The sequence below is a fragment of the Vicia villosa genome, linkage group LG1 (genome assembly GCF_029867415.1).
Source record: "Vicia villosa cultivar HV-30 ecotype Madison, WI linkage group LG1, Vvil1.0, whole genome shotgun sequence".
In the NCBI taxonomy this organism is placed as follows: domain Eukaryota; kingdom Viridiplantae; phylum Streptophyta; class Magnoliopsida; order Fabales; family Fabaceae; genus Vicia; species Vicia villosa.
This window is the reverse complement of record NC_081180.1, coordinates 113,409,633-113,430,002: the sequence shown is the minus strand read 5'-3', so window position 1 is coordinate 113,430,002 and position 20,370 is coordinate 113,409,633. Positions and strand designations below refer to the sequence as shown.

The 20,370-nt window shown below is 32.7% G+C and overlaps 1 protein-coding gene across 1 annotated transcript; it reads left to right on the top strand.

Moving 5' to 3' along the window:
• Positions 1–1,558: 1,558 nt before the first annotated feature.
• On the top strand, positions 1,559–4,713 carry LOC131651964 (uncharacterized). Its single transcript, XM_058921713.1, has 6 exons — positions 1,559–2,057; positions 2,144–2,519; positions 2,671–3,587; positions 3,677–3,971; positions 4,223–4,393; positions 4,470–4,713. Exons 1-6 carry the CDS (start codon positions 1,559–1,561, stop codon positions 4,711–4,713), a joined length of 2,502 nt encoding a protein of 833 aa, XP_058777696.1.
• Positions 4,714–20,370: the final 15,657 nt, after the last annotated feature.

Genomic DNA, 20,370 nt, shown 5'->3' with positions numbered 1-20,370 from the left:
GGTTAAGAGATTTGGCAAATTCGTACCATCCCAGGGCCATGTACTTTTCATATGGCTGGGGTATTCCCTTTCTGTTAGCTTTGTGAACCTGACAGGTAACAATGTTCTTCGTCCTCACATCCAGCAGGTTAATTTCATCTTGAAAGCGACGGAGGCATCTTTTGGCGATTTCCTTAGGGAAATGCTGCATACAGGAAATAAAGAAACTATTAACATTATATATTATTTACATTTTCAATAACATGATGCTCATATTCAAATATCTCCTTACCATTACATTCTGCTGTGTAGATTTAGCATTTGTAACATGGGTGTTCCAGAAAAAAATTTGAGCACCTGTAGAACTGTCTACAGTAATGTCTGTACCCACCTTTTCTTTTTTCACCACTTTACCCTTTTGTTTCTTACCCTCTTTTGATCCACTTGCTTCACCAACTTCTGAAACTTTGATTTCATTTGTGTCAATGTCTGTTGATTCCTCTTTTACCTTTATAGGTCTTGCATTGGGATTGCTTTTAACACTTGCGCTATTTTGTGTGCCAACATCAACATTCGACACAACACGACCAGGGGTGACATTGCGCTGTTTATTCCTGCGTTTTCTTTCCACCTTAGGATCGTACCCTGTTTCCTTTACCAATTCTTCTATGATTTCCATTGCCTGATCATTACTGTTCCAACATCAAATATGGATTAAAAACGAACCGCATATGAAGCATTCTTTACTAAGCAATAGTTATATACCAAGCAACCACGGGCTATACACAAACTGGATAAAACAAAAACTAACTATATAATCCAACAATAAAAAACCACAATAGTCATTCAGTCGCATTTGATTTCTTGACAAATATCACACATAATACAACATTAAACTATATTGATACTACACCCATCACTAAATGTTGTTAACTGTTATTACCACACTACCATATTTTGTATATCAATATACCCTATTTTGTACGGCAAAGCAAAGGTGAAATAAAATTAACTGCTCATACCTGAAATCATTTTCATCATCAGAGGGAATCCGCACAGAAGGACCACCGTGTGAAGATGCCATTGTCGAAAACCCTAACCGGCAAGCAGTTGCAATGCTAAACTTCTATTCAGTGCAAGAGGAAACAAGTACTTGGTACATGCAGAGAGTGGGTTAACTGTTCAGTTTCTATTTACTTATAATATTAGTTTTTACTTAAAGTCTTTTTAAAATAGTAACACATCCATCAAATAAAATATTATAAATAACCTGTATAGATTAAATTAAATACATTTAACACACACAACAGTTATAAGGGAGGGATAATTGATAATTTAAATCTATAACTATCATTCTATTCATATTTAGTTCCAACTTCATATATATTCAAGTATGAAAGAAAAATTAAAATCAACACTGCATTCATGACATTTTAACCCACCAATGCCCCTTCAATTAGAAACTGTAAACTTTTAGTATTCAAAGCCATGAAGTAGCATGTTATACATCTCATATTGTGTGCATAAATCTATACAAATCAATCTTATTTGTATTATTCATCCTACTTTTGTGTTTGTGATGGTAACAGATGTTGTTAAAAACACTGGTCCTCAAACATCCATTGCAAGAAAGAGGAGAAAACTTATTCTCAAAGCGAAGAGGGATTATCGAAACCGTGTCAGATCAAGCAACCTCACTTCCCATTTAAATCATAATTTTACATCCTCTGCAACATATGAAACCACTATTGAAACGGCTATGGCTAGAAAGAGAAGGAAGATAATCTTGGATAACAGAAAAAGATTGAGAAATTTGTTCAATACTGAAGTTAGTAGGGTTCAAAATACAAACAACATTGTTAGTCAAAGTCAGAACATGGATCATGCATCTACTTCAAATCATAATATGTCAAGTCAGAACATGGATCATGCATCTACCTCAAATCATAATATGTCAGTTGGATCTCATTATCAAGACAATGATGACTCCAACTCTGACAATAATTTAAATTCTTCTAATAGTTCCGACTCTGACGAGGATTCAGTCCCGGCACAATTACAGGAGGCCCATCTTCAAGGTATATCCATATCATACACTGATAACCAAATGATGTACACTTCCTCTGTTAATAGACATATTCAGTATTGTGCTTTCTTCTTTCAGAATATTACGATATTGGCGACCAAAATTATGAATGCGCACACTGCCAAGCATGTATGTGGTACCAAGAAAAAGTGAATAGACACAAAATTACAGCAACTCCTCGCTTTCATCGTTGCTGCCGTGGAGGAAAAATTGTTCTCCCGTTCCTTGAACAACCTCCACAGGTGTTGCAAGATCTTCTATTTAATAAAACATATTCAGATAGTAAAAACTACCAGGCTAACATACGAACATACAACGCAATGTTCTCCTTCACCTCCCCTGGAATGAAGTTCGACACAACATACTCTAAAAGAGGAGGACCCCCTACTTTGAGACTGCAAGGTCAGACCTGTCATCGAATTGGTACACTACTGCCAGAAACCGGGCAAGCTCCGTAATATGCTCAATTATACATCTATGACACGGACAATGAAGTTGAACACAAAATAAAATGTTTCAAGTAAGCTTGCTCAGACATAATTACACAATTGTTTTAAAAAAATATTTTGTTAAACTATTTATTCATGACTGCGAAAAATACACAGGGACAACAAAGGCATCGAGCGCCCGGTTGTCAATAAGCTCAAGATGATGTTAGATGAGCACAATGTTCATGCCAAAGCTTTTAGAATGGCAAGGGATGTTTTAAGGACAAATTCTTTCACAGATTTAAAACTCAAGCTTATTTCTGATAGATCCGAAGATGGTCGTGTTTACAACAAACCTACTGTCTCAGAAGTGGCTGCACTCATTGTGGGAGACATTGATTCTGCTGATAAAAGGGACATCTTAATTCAGCGCCGCAATGGTGGTTTGCAACGAATAGATGAGTTTCACCCAGCATATTTGGCTTATCAGTATCCTCTTATATTTCCTTATGGGGAAGATGGTTACAGGAAAAATATAATGCACAGATATCGCCATGAAACTGAGGTCACTAGGAGAAACCGTCAAAGCATTAAGGATTGGTTTTCTTACCGGTTACAACAACGTCACAAAGAGGCAAAAACACTACTTTACTCAAGACGCCTATTTCAACAATTCTTAGTCGACGGCTATGCTATGATGGAATCCGAACGACTGAATTGGTTGAGAGATAATCAATCGAAGTTAAGAGTGGGAAAATATAATAATTTGACCACTCAAACTGATGGCGATAGAAGAAATGAACACCAAAAGCGAGGAAAACGAGTTGTTCTGCCATCAACATTTGTTGGTAGCAAGAGATATATGGATCAACTATATTTTGACGGTATGACCATTTCAAGTCGATTGGAATTCCCTGATTTATTTGTTACTTTTACCTGCAACGCAAATTGGCCTGAAATTAAAAGAGCATTGTCAGGAACAGGCCTACAACCCCATGATAGGCCAGATATCATTTCAAAAGTTTTCAAAATAAAGTTTGATACCCTCATGGATGATATTACAAAACACCATGTCGTTGGAAAAGTGATTGCATGTAAGTTGTTTCATTTAATTATACTACTTTTCAATCATGTGTCTGTGTAGTACCAAAATATTACATCAAACTAACTTTCAATTTAATAGATATGTACACCATTGAATTCCAAAAGCGGGGATTGCCACATGCTCACATCTTGATATTCCTACACCCTCAGAGCAAATACCCAACACCATCTAACATAGACAACATCATTTCTGCTGAAATTCTCGACCCGACTGTTCATCCCAATTTATACAAATTGGTTAAGGCACATATGATGCATGGACCCTGTGGCCTTGCGCGCATGACTTCACAATGTATGAAGAATGGACGATGTTCTAAATACTATCCCAAAAAGTTTATTGAACACACTATTGTTGATGCAGAGGGATATCCACTGTATAGGAGAAGATCAAAAACCTTCACTATTGAAAAAATGGTATCACCTTGGACAACAGACATGTGGTTCCATATAACACCAGATTTCTTATGAAATACCAGGCACATATAAACATGGAATGGTGTAATCAGAGTACTTCCATAAAATATCTTTTCAAATATATCAATAAAGGCTATGACAGAATAACAGCAGCAGTTTCAACAAATAGCAATCAACTTGTTGATGAAATCTAACAATATCTCGACTGCAGGTATGTCTCTCCCAGTGAAGCATGCTGGCGCATTTACTCTTACAATATTCATGGCAGAAAACCAGCTGTGGAACGTATGTTCTATCATTTGGTTGGGGAGAAACCTATCTACTATACAGATTATGCACGCATGGAAAATGTGCTGGAAACTGCAAGTGTGACTGAATCAATGTTTACTGCATGGCTGGTGGCACAAACATTAACTTATGGTCAATTTGTCTCAAAGTTTGTTTATCACAAAAAACAGAGAGAATGGAAACCGCGGAAAAAAAGGCTTCACCATTGGACGTCTCATATGGGTTCCGCCAACAACTGGTGAACTGTTTTACCTACGCATGATGCTGACGGTGGCAAAAGGACCAACAACTTATGAGGAAATCAGGACCGTGGATAACATCCAGTTTGATACATTCAGAGATGCATGCTTTGCAATGGGATTTCTTGAAGACGACAAAGAATACATAGCTGCTATAAAGGAGGCAAGTCATTAGGGGACTGGTCATTTTCTTCGAAAACTGTTTGTTATCATGCTTTTGTCTGGTGCTGTTAATCGCCCTGCACATGTTTGGGAACAAACTTGGCTCCTATTATTTGATGGTGTCTTACATACACAAAGAGCATTGGCTGCAAATCCAGGTTTGTTAGACATAATAAAATAGCAAACAAAACAATTTCTTAATAATAACCTACAGATGACTAACCAACAGTATTATAACTCAATTTCTCATATCAATGCAGAATTGGTCCTCACACAAGAAGAGTTACAAAATTTGAATTTAATAGAAATTGAGAAACTACTTCAAGCAAATAGAAGGACACTAAAGGATTTTAGTCCTATTTCATATCCGGATGCTTATGTTCTTGAACAGTTGGGAAACAGGCTCATATATGATGAGCGTAATTATGATACAGCGTCAATGAACTCAGAATTTGAAAATTTGTTTGCCGCTCTTACAGGTTTATATTGCGTCAATTAAATTCATTTTATTTTACGCTTTGAAATTCTATGAATCAATTATTTTAACACTATTCTACCCTCAATATTATATTCCTTAGATGAACAAAGAGGTATTTATGAAAAAATCATCCACGCTGTGGAGTCTCAGAAACCTGCCGTTTTCTTCCTTCATGGTTATGGTGGTACCGGAAAGACATATATGTGGAGAACACTCGCAGCAGCTTTAAGATCCAAACACGATATATGTTTAACTGTTGCAACTAGCGGTATAGCATCATTGTTACTTCTAGGAGGTAGAACTGCACATTCAAAGTTCAGGATATCGGTACGAACTATGGACAATTCTAATTGCAAGGTTGAATTCAACGATGATGTTGCAGACATGTTACGACAGACAAAGCTTATAATATGGGGTGAGGCACCAATGGCGCATAAGTATGCAATAGAATCGCTTGACAGAACTTTGAAAGATGTTATGAGTGCAAACAAAAATTCAACTGATGTATTTGGTGGAAAGGTTGTTGTTTTCGGTGGCGATTTCAGACAGATTTTACCTGTCGTCCCCAGAGGCAGTCGTTCCGATATTGTACACTGTGCCATAAATGCATCTTACATATGGCATTCAGTTGAGGTATTAACATTGACAAGAAACATGCGGCTACGAACAGGATCAACACAGACTGACAAAAATGAGATAGCACAGTTTTCAGATTGGCTTTTAAGAATAGGAGAGGGCCGAATATCTGAGCCTAATGACGGCACCGCCGAAATCAAGATACCACCTGATATTTTGATAACAAAATTCGATGATCCAATTGTGGCCATTGTCAATACCACATACCCTGATTTCATAAATAATTTCCAATGTGTTGATTACCTTAAAAGTCGAGCGATACTGGCCTCTGCACTGGAGATTGTTGATCAGATCAATGACCATATACTTAACTTAATGCCAGGTCAAGCAACAAAAATATATAATTTAATGGATTATATTAATGGATTTTATGCTTTTACTAATTATGTTCAGTCAACAATGCATGAGAGATTCGTGACTACTACAGCGCAAGTTCAGTTGACAAGTCTGAGATTCATGACCCAGCAGTAGTTGATATCCTCACGCCAGAATTTCTAAGTTCCCTCCGAACATCAGGTTTGCCAAACCATCACTTAAAACTAAAGGTTGGGACACCTATAATGCTCATGAGAAATATAGATCAATCTGAAGGTTTGTGTAACGGCACAAGGCTGTGTATAACAAAGATGGCAGCCCATGTACTCGAGGCTTCAATAATGGGCGGTAAAGGTTTGGGAAATTTGGTTTACATACCTCGAATGGACATGTCACCATCCCAATCACCATGGCCATTCAAACTGAATAGGAGACAGATCCCTATTATAGTTTCCTATTCTATGACAATCAACAAATCACAGGTACAGTCATTGGATAACGTTGGTTTGTACTTACCAAGAGATGTATTCACACATGGCCAGATTTATGTCGCATTGTCAAGAGTAACAACAAAAAAGGGAATTAAAATACTGATACATGATGAAGAAAAGAAATTCAGGGGGAAAACTACAAATGTTGTGTATAAAGAGGTTTTTAACAATGTCTGAGTTTTAAACATTAATCTCGGTAAATCTGTAACAGCGGTAATATATATTACTAACAGCATATTAGTAATGCAAGTAACAGCAGTAATATATATTACTAACAACATATTAGTAATGCAAGTAACAACAGTAATATATATTACTAACATGTTGTTCTATAATATTAATATAAAACAACATTAGATTATCCCATTAACTGATAGGGAAAGATAATAAGCTTAAAACGAATAATAACTTACAAGAAGACATGACTGAGCCATCTTCCCATTGGCCACATCTTTCTTCCAGATACAATATGGTAACTTAGCAGGCTGCTCTGCATGGCAACTAACATCCTCACCATCCGGTTCATGGCATCTGAAACATAATACAAACAAACAACATGGCCAATGAATAAATGTGTTATCAAACCTTCTAAATTAAAGCATAAAAACATATACTCAACGTAAGCTAATTCAAACATACACAGAGTTATCAGAAGTGACAGCTTTCCCCACAGCCATTTGGTTCACCGAGTTTTCTTCACCTGCATGCAACCATATATAACTTTTAAATTCAAAATGTAACAGAACAACCATTCAAATGATATGTTTACCTTTACCTCTCATTGCTTGATCAACTCTTCCTTCCATCTTTTCAGAAGTTCGCAGCTTACACTATTGGTTGCAGAGTAATGATGACTGCTTCAGTTTTTAGTGCTTTCAAACTTCCTACACCTTACTTATATAACACTTTAAATGGACTCTTCACATACCTGCAACTTTTCCACCGTCCAATAGAATTCAATGCAATTGTTCAATTAGTCTTCTTTGCATTTACATCACTTCAAAACAGTTTTCATTTTATTTATATTCCTCACGAAAAACATTAACTGCCCATAACCCAATTGATCTTTCACATCCCAATATAATATAACACATTACAACTATTTTATAACCATTTAATATTACCATACTACTGTTTAACATATACTATTAAATTGAATTTTCAACTATTCATAAGTCCATTGTTGTATGTTCACCATTTAGATTTAATAGCCTACCATTTACAGGACCCGTATCCCTACTTATACCAACAATAATGAAATTAGGAACCCTATTGAAATCAATTTTGATAGAAATCCTGTTCACTACTTATAATAAGCAATACTTAATTTAAAAACAGATTGGTAATCAATTTTGCATATAAAACCATGGCAGATTTGGCACATTCGATGAAACTTAAAACCAAAACTGATAATATTTAATTTAAAACCATACATAGTACCATAATTGTTAATCTTTGTTCACATCCACCATTACAATAAAAAACAAAATGATAATTCGTATACAAACCAAACTGACAAAAAACTGTCCTATACATCCACCACAAACATTGCCTAACCAACAGCTCTATCAACGATCACCACTGCGCTCCACTGTTACCATAATATCTAACACTGGCAGGTAATAAATCACAAAGTGCACTTTATCTCCTTCTTTCAATTCAGCTGCCCTTACATAGTCAAACCATTCTCCATACAAATATGTTTCATTTTTCTTTGGCCTCTTCTTCACAATGCACTCATATGGGTACCCTTTGTCCACATCATTGAGGGTAATCTCTGACATTCCAGCAAGACCACATTTGTCTACTATTTCTGCAGGAATATGCTGCACTCATTGACAGACAATATCAGTTACATTACTTCTGTGTATAACACCATTGTGCCAACAACTATAGACTTTGAACACTGCTTACCATAACATTTGAGCAAAACTTCTTTACATCATGAACTTCACGAGTCCAGTACGCTTCTTCCAGCTCCTCCTGTATAGGACTTATTTCCCTGAAATTAACACCACATTTACAGCAAAATGCCAACACAACAACATCAGTATACCTATAACTATAATATATTCCCTATCACTTATAAAAAAACTACCTCTCACTATCCGAAGAGATCATTATGTATTCATTCAAATCAGCAGTATCTGATAATCCCACAGAACTTCCTATCCCATCTCCATCATTCCTTCAACACAATAACATACAAACTATTCATTAAACTAAGTTGTAACACATTATTTGGGAAACACATTCAATTTTGTGGAGGTTAAAAAAAATTCTATTAGCAACAATTAACACAATACCATACATTTATCAATATTACCATCGTAACATGCAAAAAAAATAAAACTATAAGATTACCCTTTATTTTCGACAACACTGGCAGCCTCTACAGAAACTTTACCAGCATCTTCGACACGATTCAATCTTTCATATTGTTTCTTCCATTCCTCCATAACATCCTCATTCTCATGTTACCCACTCAGTATCCTCTCAACTGTGAGCAGCTTCCATGGTGTTTGCAACTCCAACCGATCGGGTGAACTGGAATTAAAACATTGCGACCTCTAAATGGATGAATATCTTATAATAAACTCTGCAAACAACATAAACAGTAACACATGCACATACCTCATTCGGAGAGGATGCCTTCTTGGTTGTGACATGTTGTTCTTCAAACTTATCACCGAACCCTGCGTTTCTTACAGCAACAATGCCAAACACAGACTTAAGAAGACACAACCTTTGATTGCCAACTCGTTGAAGAGTTATGAAGTCCAACGTTTCTTTAATTTTAAATGCCAACGTTATGTAACAATAACAATAATAGGATTCTTTTGTGGGCCTATTAACCTATTAGGTCTAACAATAAAATTAGGTAATCTGCACCAAGGCTAACCATCTAAGGCCCAATAAAGTTTAATGTCCTATTAACTTACATATATTAACCAACTATAAGGCCCGACATATATTTTTAACCTATTTCAATTATTTTACCTTATTATATGAACTTACCCATACATATTCATTTTTCCTATTTTATTTAAGTGCCCTAAAACCCAATGCGCAAGACCGACGGGTACCCGTGCGAACGCACGGGTAAGACACTAGTTTGGTTGATATCCACACCCTTTAATAGGGGTGGACATTTTCAAAACAATTGAGCATAATTGACCGACTTGAATGGGTGATTAAGCATATGGTCTAGTTTTCTCGATTTCGTAGGTTGAGCGAGTGAGGAAAATGAATTTTAAATGGTTTTTGTGGTAAGGTTTAGATGGTTTGGTTGGGTTTGTCAATATCATATTTGAGCGAAATTATCATTATTATTATTATTATTATTATTATTATTATTATTATTATTATTATTATTATTATTATTATTATTATTATTATTATTATTATTATTATTATTAACTAGATTATGACCCACGCGATGCGCGTCTTTGTGTCAAACAAATTATAAAAATTTATTTTATTGTTTGTTTGAGAAATAGAAATAAAAATTATGGGTTGAAAAAAATATACATTTTTTTATGATTAAATTAATTTTACATTTATACGTTCAAGGGCTTTGTTGTTGCTAAAATAAAAGAAATAATAATAATTGTATACGATATTAAAATAGAAAGGACAAATGACACCAAAAATGGTCTAAGACGCAAAATAAAAAACAATATAGTTTAAAAATATATTTTTTATTTGTTGTGAAAAAATTATAACGATTAGTATATTATTTTTCATTGTGATTATAAAAAAATTATTCATTTTAAATGAATTTTAATAATTTGTAGTTCATTCAACCTCAAGAATTCTCCAATGCTATGAGAATGTAAATTGATTTAAACAAATATAAAATTTAAATTTAAAATAAAATTATTACTTCCTCTGTTTTAAAATGAATGTCGTTTTAACAAATAAAATTTGTTTCAAAAAGATAGTCGTTCTCGTTTTTCAATGTAGAAACGATTACTAATTTTTCAATTATATCCTTTAATTATTACTCTTTGCACTACTTCCAACACATTAATAAGGTTAATTTAGTAAGAGTGAAATGTATTATGACAATATTATTTCATTTCTTAATGAGTATGCACAAATCTTAAACACTAGTCATTTTGAAACGGATAGAGTAAATTAGTAAAATAATGTGTAAAAAAAATATTATTATTAATAGAGTAAATTAGTAAAATAATGTGTAAAAAAATATTATTATTAAAGTGTCTATTATAAACTGCAATTGTAATGGTTAAAAATGTGTGAAAGAATTTTAAGAGACAAACGTGTTTCTAAATAATCTATATCTATAATAATATGTAATAATATTAATCTTAAAACCTATCATTTTTTTCAAAAAGAAAAATGACTTGAGTATTAAATATTAAAATAAAATGTTGCTCAATTAAAAAATATTTTTAAAAAATGAGTAAATAAAATTGATTATTATATATATATATATATATAGCTCAATTAAAAATCACATCAAATAACTAAAATTTAGCCTTATTTTATATATATATATATATATATATATATATATATATATATATATATATATATATATATATATATATGCTATTAGTGAGTCAACTTTCTCTTTAATAGCATAATAGATACACTTATGAATTTCAAAATTAGAAATCTAAAAGTTAACATAATTTGGCTTCTATAAATTTAATAATAATATAAGAATGTATAGAATATTATAAAAAAAAGCTGTGAGATTTTTTTAATTAATAATTTTTTAAATAATCTAATATTGATTCAATATTTTTATAATTGTCATTACATTTTTATTTAATTAAATATAAAATGTTATCGAAATAAAATAATTATTTGAAAATAAGTATCAAATTCTTCTTTTAAAATAAGTTTTTAGTCTTATACAATATAGTACTTTTAGAGTAAAAAGTTTTTTATTGCAATTTCATATATATATATATATATATATATATATATATATATATATATATATATATATATATATATATATATATATATATATATATATATATATATATATATATATATATATACTATTAGTGAGTCAACTTTCTCTTTAATAGCATAATAGATACACTTATGAATTTCAAAATTAGAAATCTAAAAGTTAACATAATTTGGCTTCTATAAATTTAATAATAATATAAGAATGTATAGAATATTATAAAAAAAAAGCTGTGAGATTTTTTTAATTAATAATTTTTTAAATAATCTAATATTGATTCAATATTTTTATAATTGTCATTACCTTTTTATTTAATTAAATATAAAATGTTATCGAAATAAAATAATTATTTGAAAATAAGTATCAAATTCTTCTTTTAAAATAAGTTTTTAGTCTTATACAATATAGTACTTTTAGAGTAAAAAGTTTTTTATTGCAATTTCATAATATAAATAGCACATGTTCAATACCATTAATTTAAAAGTGAATAAAAATATTTTCAATAATTTAATATAAACATGTTCAATACTATGAATTTAGTATAGTATAGTATAATGAAAATTATTAATATCCATCCTATTTTTCTTCTTTTATCATCAATTCTTTACTTGTCGGTCATCTTAATATCTCATAAAATCGTTTAGATCTCGAATATCTAATTTGGATGAAGTGTTGCATCTGAACAAAAACGTAGACAAATATTATTTTATCTTACACAATTTAAAGCTAAATAGTATTAATATTTGATACAATTTTTATTGACGTGATACATAATCCATCCATAAAAATATTAAACAAATAAATAGGAAAAAGGAGTTATCCTTAATCTTTATATCTGTGGGTTTAACTGTGAAGAAGAGGTCCCGAATAGAGGAGAATGGAACAACCGCGACAAAGCCCGAAGCGGCAAAATGTGTGAATGAAGACACAGTCTGTAGTGATGATGTTGGAAAACTCAATTTAGCTGCTGGAAATGACACAACCATGCAGGCTGAAGCTGGAAACGATGTCAATTTTGTAATGGCAGGCACTGTTAATCAAGCCTGCCAAGAGCCATGAATGTTATTAGCTGGAACTGTCGGGGTTTAGGTAGCCCGAGCACAGTTCCGAACTTAAAGTACCTCATCCGAAGATATAAACCGGATGTTTTATTTCTGTTTAAAACAATAAGTAATGCTAATAAAGTTGAGGAATTACAATATTCGTTGGGTTTTGAGTCGTGTTTTACTGTTAATAGAGAAGGCAGAGGTGGTGGGCTGGCAATTTTATGGAAGTTTTATAATTTTTGTTCAATTCAGAGTTACTCTATCAATCATATTGATGTTATTGTTCATGACTCAAGAGTTGGCAATTGGAGACTCACTGGTTATTATGGACACCTTGAAAATTCTCGTAGGAGGACTTCTTGGAATTTAATTCGCAATCTCGTTGATTATTCTAATTCACCTTGGTGTATCTTGGGAGATTTCAACGATATATTGTCGCCTGATGAAAAAAAAGGTAGAGTAGAAAGACCAAATTGGTTAATCAGCGGGTTCAGACAAGAGGTTCAAGATGCTGGCTTGGTAGACATTCCAATGGAAGGCTACGTGTTCACGTGGTTCAAAAGTCTAGGTACGGCGCGAGCAGTTGAAGAAAAATTGGACAGAGCTATGGCAAACAACGCTTGGTGCGGGCTGTTTCCGAATGCTAAGATGAAGAGCTTACCGGCTACAACCTCTGATCACTACCCCATCTTTCTCTGCTGTGATCCGCTTTCGGCTCACGTAACGACTCGGATTCAGATTCTAGAATGCTTGGTTGATGGAACCAGGTTTCAGCGATTTTGTTCACGAACAGTGGCTTAGACATGGTGAAGATTATGACAGTATTATGAAGAAATTGGAAGCCTGTGGGGATAGTTTGCTTCACTGGAGTAAAAATAATAGCAACAAGACTAGAATTGATATTGAGAATATCAGTAGAAAGCTTAATATTGTTAGACAGCACGTTGAAGGGGATAATTTTAATTACTTTACAGCTCTTAAACGCCGCTTGAATTCTATTCTGGTTAAAGATGATATATTCTGGAAACAAAGAGCAAAAGTGCATTGGTATAAGGAAGATGATTTGAATACTCGCTTCTTTCATATTTTTTCTTCTACTAGAAAAAATATCAATACAATTCGGTCGCTCACTAATGATGATGGGGAAGTTATCAGAACGTCGGAAGGGATGTGTAAATTAGCTCATGACTACTTTATTGATTTATTTCAGAAAAAACCAAGTTCTCGGGACCAAACTCTTCAAGCTATTAACACATCCATTACTACTGAAGATAACAATATGTTGACTAATCCGTTTGTTATTACTGAATTTAAAGAGGATATTTTTTCTATGCAAGCGGATAAAATTCCGGGTCCTGATGGTTTTAATCCCGACTTCTACCATCGGTTTTGGGATATATGTGGGGTCGAAATCTTCAATGCCAGTTGCTTATGGCTGGAAAGAGGTATTTTTCCTGATAAGCTCAATTCGACAAATATCACTCTTATTCCGAAAGGAGATACCCAAACCACCATGAAAGATTAGAGAGCGATCGCGCTGTGTAATGTCTTGTATAAAAACATAGCTAAAGTTCTCGCTAATCGGCTTAAGCGAGTCCTCGACAAATGTATTTCTGATAACCAATCGGCTTTCGTGCTGGGAAGATCTATTTTGGACAATGCCATGGCAGCTATTGAGGTGGTGCATCATATGAAGGCAAAGACTAAAGGTAAGATTGGAGACATAACTCTTAAACTTGATATCAGCAAAGCTTATGATAGAATTGATTGGGATTATCTTAAGGATGTACTTTCTACTATGGGTTTCTGTCAGAAATAGATTGGGTGGATTATGCTTTGTGTAGAAACTGTTGATTATTCTGTGGGTGTGAATGGTAATATGGTGGGTCCGATTGTTCCGGGACGGGGATTGAGGCAAGGTGACCCTTTGTCTCCGTATTTATTTATTTTGTGCTCTGAAGGACTCTCGGCCCTCATTAAACAAGCAGAAGCGCGAGGAGATATTCATGGTGTTAAAATTTGTAAGAATGCTCCCATTATCTCTCATTTACTTTTTGCCGGCGATTGTTTCCTTTTCTTCAGAGCAGCTATTAGCGAAGCAAATATGATGAAGACTATTTTTACCACTTATGAAGAAGCCTCTGGTCAAGCTATCAATTTCCAGAAGTCTGAATTCTATTGTAGTAGAAATGTTGATTGTGGACTTAGAAATCTCTTGGCTGGTATCTTAGGAGTTCAACAAGTATTAGGTACCGGAAAATATCTTGGAGTCCCCTCTATGATAGGAAGAAACAGGAAAACTACTTTCAAGTTTATCAAAGACAGAATTTGGAAGAAGATAAACTCTTGGAGTGGTCGAAGTCTCTCGCAAGCAGGTAGGGAAACACTTATAAAATCTGTTCTCCAATCTATTCCGACATATATTATGAGTATCTTCTTACTTCCTTCCTCCTTGATTGATGAAATTTAAAAAATGTTGAACTCGTTCTGGTGGGGTCATACAAAAGATAACTCAAGAGGTATTCATTGGTTATCATGGGACAAACTGTCTATGCCTAAGAAATTTGGTGGTATGGGGTTCAAAAATCTAAGTGCTTTCAATTATGCCATGTTAAGCAAACAAGCTTAGAGCCTTATGACTAAGCCTAACACCTTGGTTTCGCGCCTTTACAAGGCTAGATACTTTCCTAAGTGTGATTTTCTTAATTCAGAGATTGGACATAATCCGAGTTACGTCTGGCGTAGGATTTGGAGTGCTAAATTTGTGGTGCGAGGAGGGTACAAATGGAGCATTGGTACGGGCGAGTGCATCTCGGTTTGGGATCAAAACTGGTTATACGACAGCTCTGCGGTTACTAATTTGTGGCCCGACAATCCGATGGTGGAAAATCTCAAAGTTTCGGATCTTATTAACCCAACCGGCAAACAATGGAAGTTGAATTTGATTTATCCGTTAGTAGGTGGTGAAGCTGCGCAGAAAATTGCAAACACTCCATTATTTGAAGCAGTACATGAGGATAGAGTGTTTTGGAATCTTGAGAAGAATGATATTTTTTCTGTGCGTAGTGCCTATCGTTACTGTGTCAACGAAGCCATAGACACCTCTCATCTGTGTAATAATAAAAATTGGGATTTAATTTGGAATATGAAGATCCCTCCAAGAGTCAAGAACTTCCTGTGGCGCTTATGTAGAAATTGTGTCCCTACTAGAACACGTCTCATTGACAAAGGTGTCGGGTGTCCTGATAGTTGTGTGATATGTGGGAATGGTTATGAGAATAATAATCATTTATATTTTCAATGTCCTAAGAGTATTGTCTGTTGGGAAAAAGTGGGGCTTTGGCAAACTATTCAGTAGTTAGTCAACAACGGAGGAGATTTTAGTTCTGTTGTATTTTCTTTTCTGCAGGTCTCTACTTATGAAAATCAGGCGGTCTTTTCTACTATCTTGTGGAGTATTTGGAAAAGTAGAAACAATGCCCTTTGGAATCAAATCGAGGATTCTCCAGATAATATCTGCTTGCGAGGTTCGCATCTATCATCAGGTTGGCGAGACGCTCAACAGGCCAGGAACATAGCTTCTCATATAGATCAATCAGTCACTGATCCTAAGTGGTGTAAGCCACCCACCGGTTGGCTAAAATGCAACATCGATGCATCTTTTTCTAGCAACAAGGTTGGTATAGGTGCCTGTATCAGAAATGATGAGGGTATTTTTATTACAGCTCGGACGAAATGGTTTTCTCCTATTACTGATGTTGATACCGGCGAAGCTCTTGGACTCTTAGCTGCTATTAATTGGGTTTTGGACCTTGGCTATGATAATGTGGTTTTCGAGTCAGACTTTAAAAGTGTAGTGGATAGTGTGACTATTCCTAAGCCAAACTACTCAGATTTTGGCGCCATTACTCGAGTTTGTTAGCAGGTCCTGACTCACTCTACTAGGAACTTTCAGGTTAAGTTCATTAGAAGACAAGCTAATGAGGTTGCTCATGCTTTGGTTAAGGCGGCTCCATCTCTTGCTAGTCTTCATATTTTTAACGATGTACCTACTTGTATTTACAATCTTATTATTAATGAAATGGTTTAGTTTCTTGCTGTCAATATATATATATATATATATATATATATATATATATATATATATATATATATATATATATATATATATATATATATAGTTCACTAAATATTGAGGGACATTATATCAACATTTTTATGACTTATTCTTTCTTCATTCCTTTTGTTTTTATTTTTTTTTATATAATAACTATTCATGTATTTACTTCTTTTTTCAATTTTTATGTATTATCTTCATGATAGTGTCTATTTGTTAAAATTTTAATGACTATTAAAATGAAGATTAAAAAAAATGAAATAAAAATGGTGAGAATTAAAGTTACAAAAATAAGAAATTTGAAACAGACAATTTAATGAACAATTAAAGAAGACAATTAAAAAAGTGAATGTCAATTAAGAAATAGAAGAGATATTTATCTTTCATAAAATATTTTTTATCCTCTTTTTTACTTTAATGATGTTTTTTGATGGAGTACAAATAATATAAGTTTTAGAATATATTATCAAAATTTAACTATGAAAATTATAATAAACTTATAAGAGTCTTTGTCATAATATTTTTTAATCTTAATTTTTTGCTTATTTTTTTATTGAGAAAAGAAGAAAAAAAAGGTAGAATATTTCACATTAAAAGACACTAAAAGTTGAACTATATAATAATTCACCTTAAAAGAAATGGAATTAAAAACATAAGAATTAAAGGAATAACATCATTAAATTGAAATTAATTTTTATATATTATCATAATTTTAGTGATCATTAAAATAAAAATTAAAGAATATGTAAGAATTAAAGCTTTTAAAAAAATGAAGAGTTTTTCCTACTCAAACTTTGAGGTAAAGTTTGTCAAACGTCAAGCGAATTCGGTTGCTCATTCCCTTGCAAGGGTGACCAATTCTTGGGCTCGACATAGTTTATTGAGTTCGATTCCTCTTTGTATTGAACATCTTTTGATTAATGAAAGTCGTTGAGTTTGTTTTGTTCAAAAAAAAATGAAGAGTTTTATAAACAATGAATCCAATGAAAATTAAAGGGGGAGCATGGTCGAAGAAGTGATAAAAATTATTTATAGTTAAAAAAAATATTAATGATAAGTGAATTATTAATATTATTGTTTTATAGTTAAAGAAAATAAATGTCTCCCTCTCTACAATTTTATTTTTCTTCTCTTTTTAATAGTTAAACTTTTGAATGTAATACTTTAACAATTTTAAATATTCCATTCAACTTAGAATATACGGACAAACATGCAATATCCCTTATAAAAAATTGAAATTCTATATAACTAATATGATTGCTAGACTGTGAGACTTTATGCTTATATATGAGGGAGTTGTTGTCCAAAGAGTTTGTTATTTTAATTAGGTAATAGTCAATTTAAAAAAAAAATTAATTAGGCATAAGTTGAATGAAATGTTTAAAAAAATTTAAATATTAAATTCAAAGTTTAACTATTAAAAAGAGAAGAAAAAAAGAATAGTAGATAAGAAAAAAAAAGAGAGAGAGAGAGAAAAAACAACAAAAAAAGTGAAATTTAATTTACATGTCATTAGGGGACTATCAAATATAAAAGGGGGACAAACTTAAAGAAGCAAAATTAAGCAATTGAAACTTGGGGGCCAAAATCAAAACAATTAGAAAACTTCGGGACCAAAATCAAGCAATTAAAATATGAGGGACCAAAATCAAGCAATTGAGAAATTTGGGGGGCCAAATGTAACACCCGAGGCCGAAGAAAGCGAGGGGTAGTTGCACCGCATGGAACACTTGAGGCCAAAGTGGGCAATGGTGGTCGACACATCGGAATGAGAGGGATTCTGAGGCTGTGCAGGTATGGGACTGCATGGTTGAAGGAAAGCTTATAAGGATTGATGGGTACTACCTATACCAACAAGATGCATCTTCTTTTCGGTAGCTCATTCCATAAGAACTCCACAGTTAAGCGTGCTTGACTTGGAGTAGTATTGGGATGGGTGACCTTCTGGGAAGTTTCTCAGAAAGCGTGTGAGTGAGGTCAAAGCATGCTGAAAAGAGTCGTGTTGGTTTGTGGGGTCAGTCGATCATCCCGAAAGTAGTCTGGGGCGTTACAAATGGTATCAGAGCCAGACCTCTCCCAGTACGATGTGGTTCGAGGACGAACCATGCGGAAGCTGGTGGGCATGTAACACCCGAGGCCGAAGAAAGCGAGGGGTGGTTGCACCGCATGGAACACTTGAGGCCAAAGTGGGCAATGGTGGTCGACACATCGGAATGAGAGGGATTCTGAGGCTGTGCAGGTATGGGACTGCATGGTTGAAGGAAAGCTTATAAGGATTGATGGGTACTACCTATACCAACAAGATGCATCTTCTTTTCGGTAGCTCATTCCATAAGAACTCCACAGTTAAGCGTGCTTGACTTGGAGTAGTATTGGGATGGGTGACCTTCTGGGAAGTTTCTCAGAAAGCGTGTGAGTGAGGTCAAAGCACTCTGAAAAGAGTCGTGTTGGTTTGTCGATCATCCCGAAAGTATTTCGTTACACCAAAACTGCATTTAAGCCAAAATATATTAAACAAAAATTTTATAATTTAAAAACATATAAAAAAATGTAAATATATTTATGAGTTTTTATTTTATTAATTTTTCAAAATTTTTTAGATAATAAGAATAAAAATGGTAAGAATTAAATTCTAGAATACAGATAATTTTTAAAATAGTCAATTCAAAAACAATTTAAGGAAGAAAGTGACGGAAAACTTATAAAAAATAATTTAAATTTAAATATATTAATGATAAAGAAATTATTAAAATTTTTATATAGTTATGTGTGAATTAAATTTTCAAAAAACAAATAGTTTTATAGACAACCAATGACCATTTAAGGGAGAATTAATAAAGAAGTTATACAAATAATTCATAATTAAAATATATTAATAGAAATGAATTATTTAAATTAATTTTTAATTATATTAGTGTTATTATCTTTTATAATTTTTATAAATTAATAAAACTAAAGCTTAAAATTAATATAAATTTTAAACTATCACTTAATCTTTAGTTCAATTTTTAAACTATTATTTTTTTAATATTTTATCTACTTCAATTATTTAATATAAGTATTTTGGTTTGAGAGATTTTTTAAATAATAATTATATCAATTTGATTTGAGAAGCTTTAAAATGTTACGTATAAAAATCAATTTTGACAAATATAAAATAAGAAATTTTATAATAATTTTATTTTTTATAAATAAAAAGTATTAATGTTATTTTTGTTAAAAATTATCTGTAATGTAATATCTTATGACCTATTATTTTTCACTTAAAATTAAAAAGAATTGAAAAACTAAGTAATTCAAAATTTATATAAAAATATGAGTGAAGTAGTAAATATTTTTATTATGATCATTTTAGTGTATTATATATAATTTTAGTGATTATTAAAATAAAATTTATTTTTTATTTTTATATATTATCATTTTTGTAGTGTTTAGTTACAATTTTAGAGATCATTAAGATGAAAATTAAAGAAATTATAATTATAAAATGTAAGTATTAAAGTTAATAAAATAAAGAGATATATTTTTTGGTTAGGAGATTTTTTAATAATAATTATATCAATATAATTCGTGTGAAACTACAATGACGAGAATTTGTTCCATGTTACTTCAAACTTTTTTTTTGACGGGAAACGA

Excerpts from the sequence above, each read along its gene's own strand:
- LOC131651964 (XM_058921713.1), top strand. The coding sequence starts at position 1,559 with ATGGTAACAGATGTTGTTAAAAACACTGGTCCTCAAACATCCATTGCA. Across the intron at positions 2,058-2,143 it reads ACAGGAGGCCCATCTTCAAG|AATATTACGATATTGGCGAC; the intron begins GTATATCCATAT and ends TTCTTCTTTCAG. Across the intron at positions 4,394-4,469 it reads GCAAGTGTGACTGAATCAAT|AGAGAATGGAAACCGCGGAA; the intron begins GTTTACTGCATG and ends CACAAAAAACAG.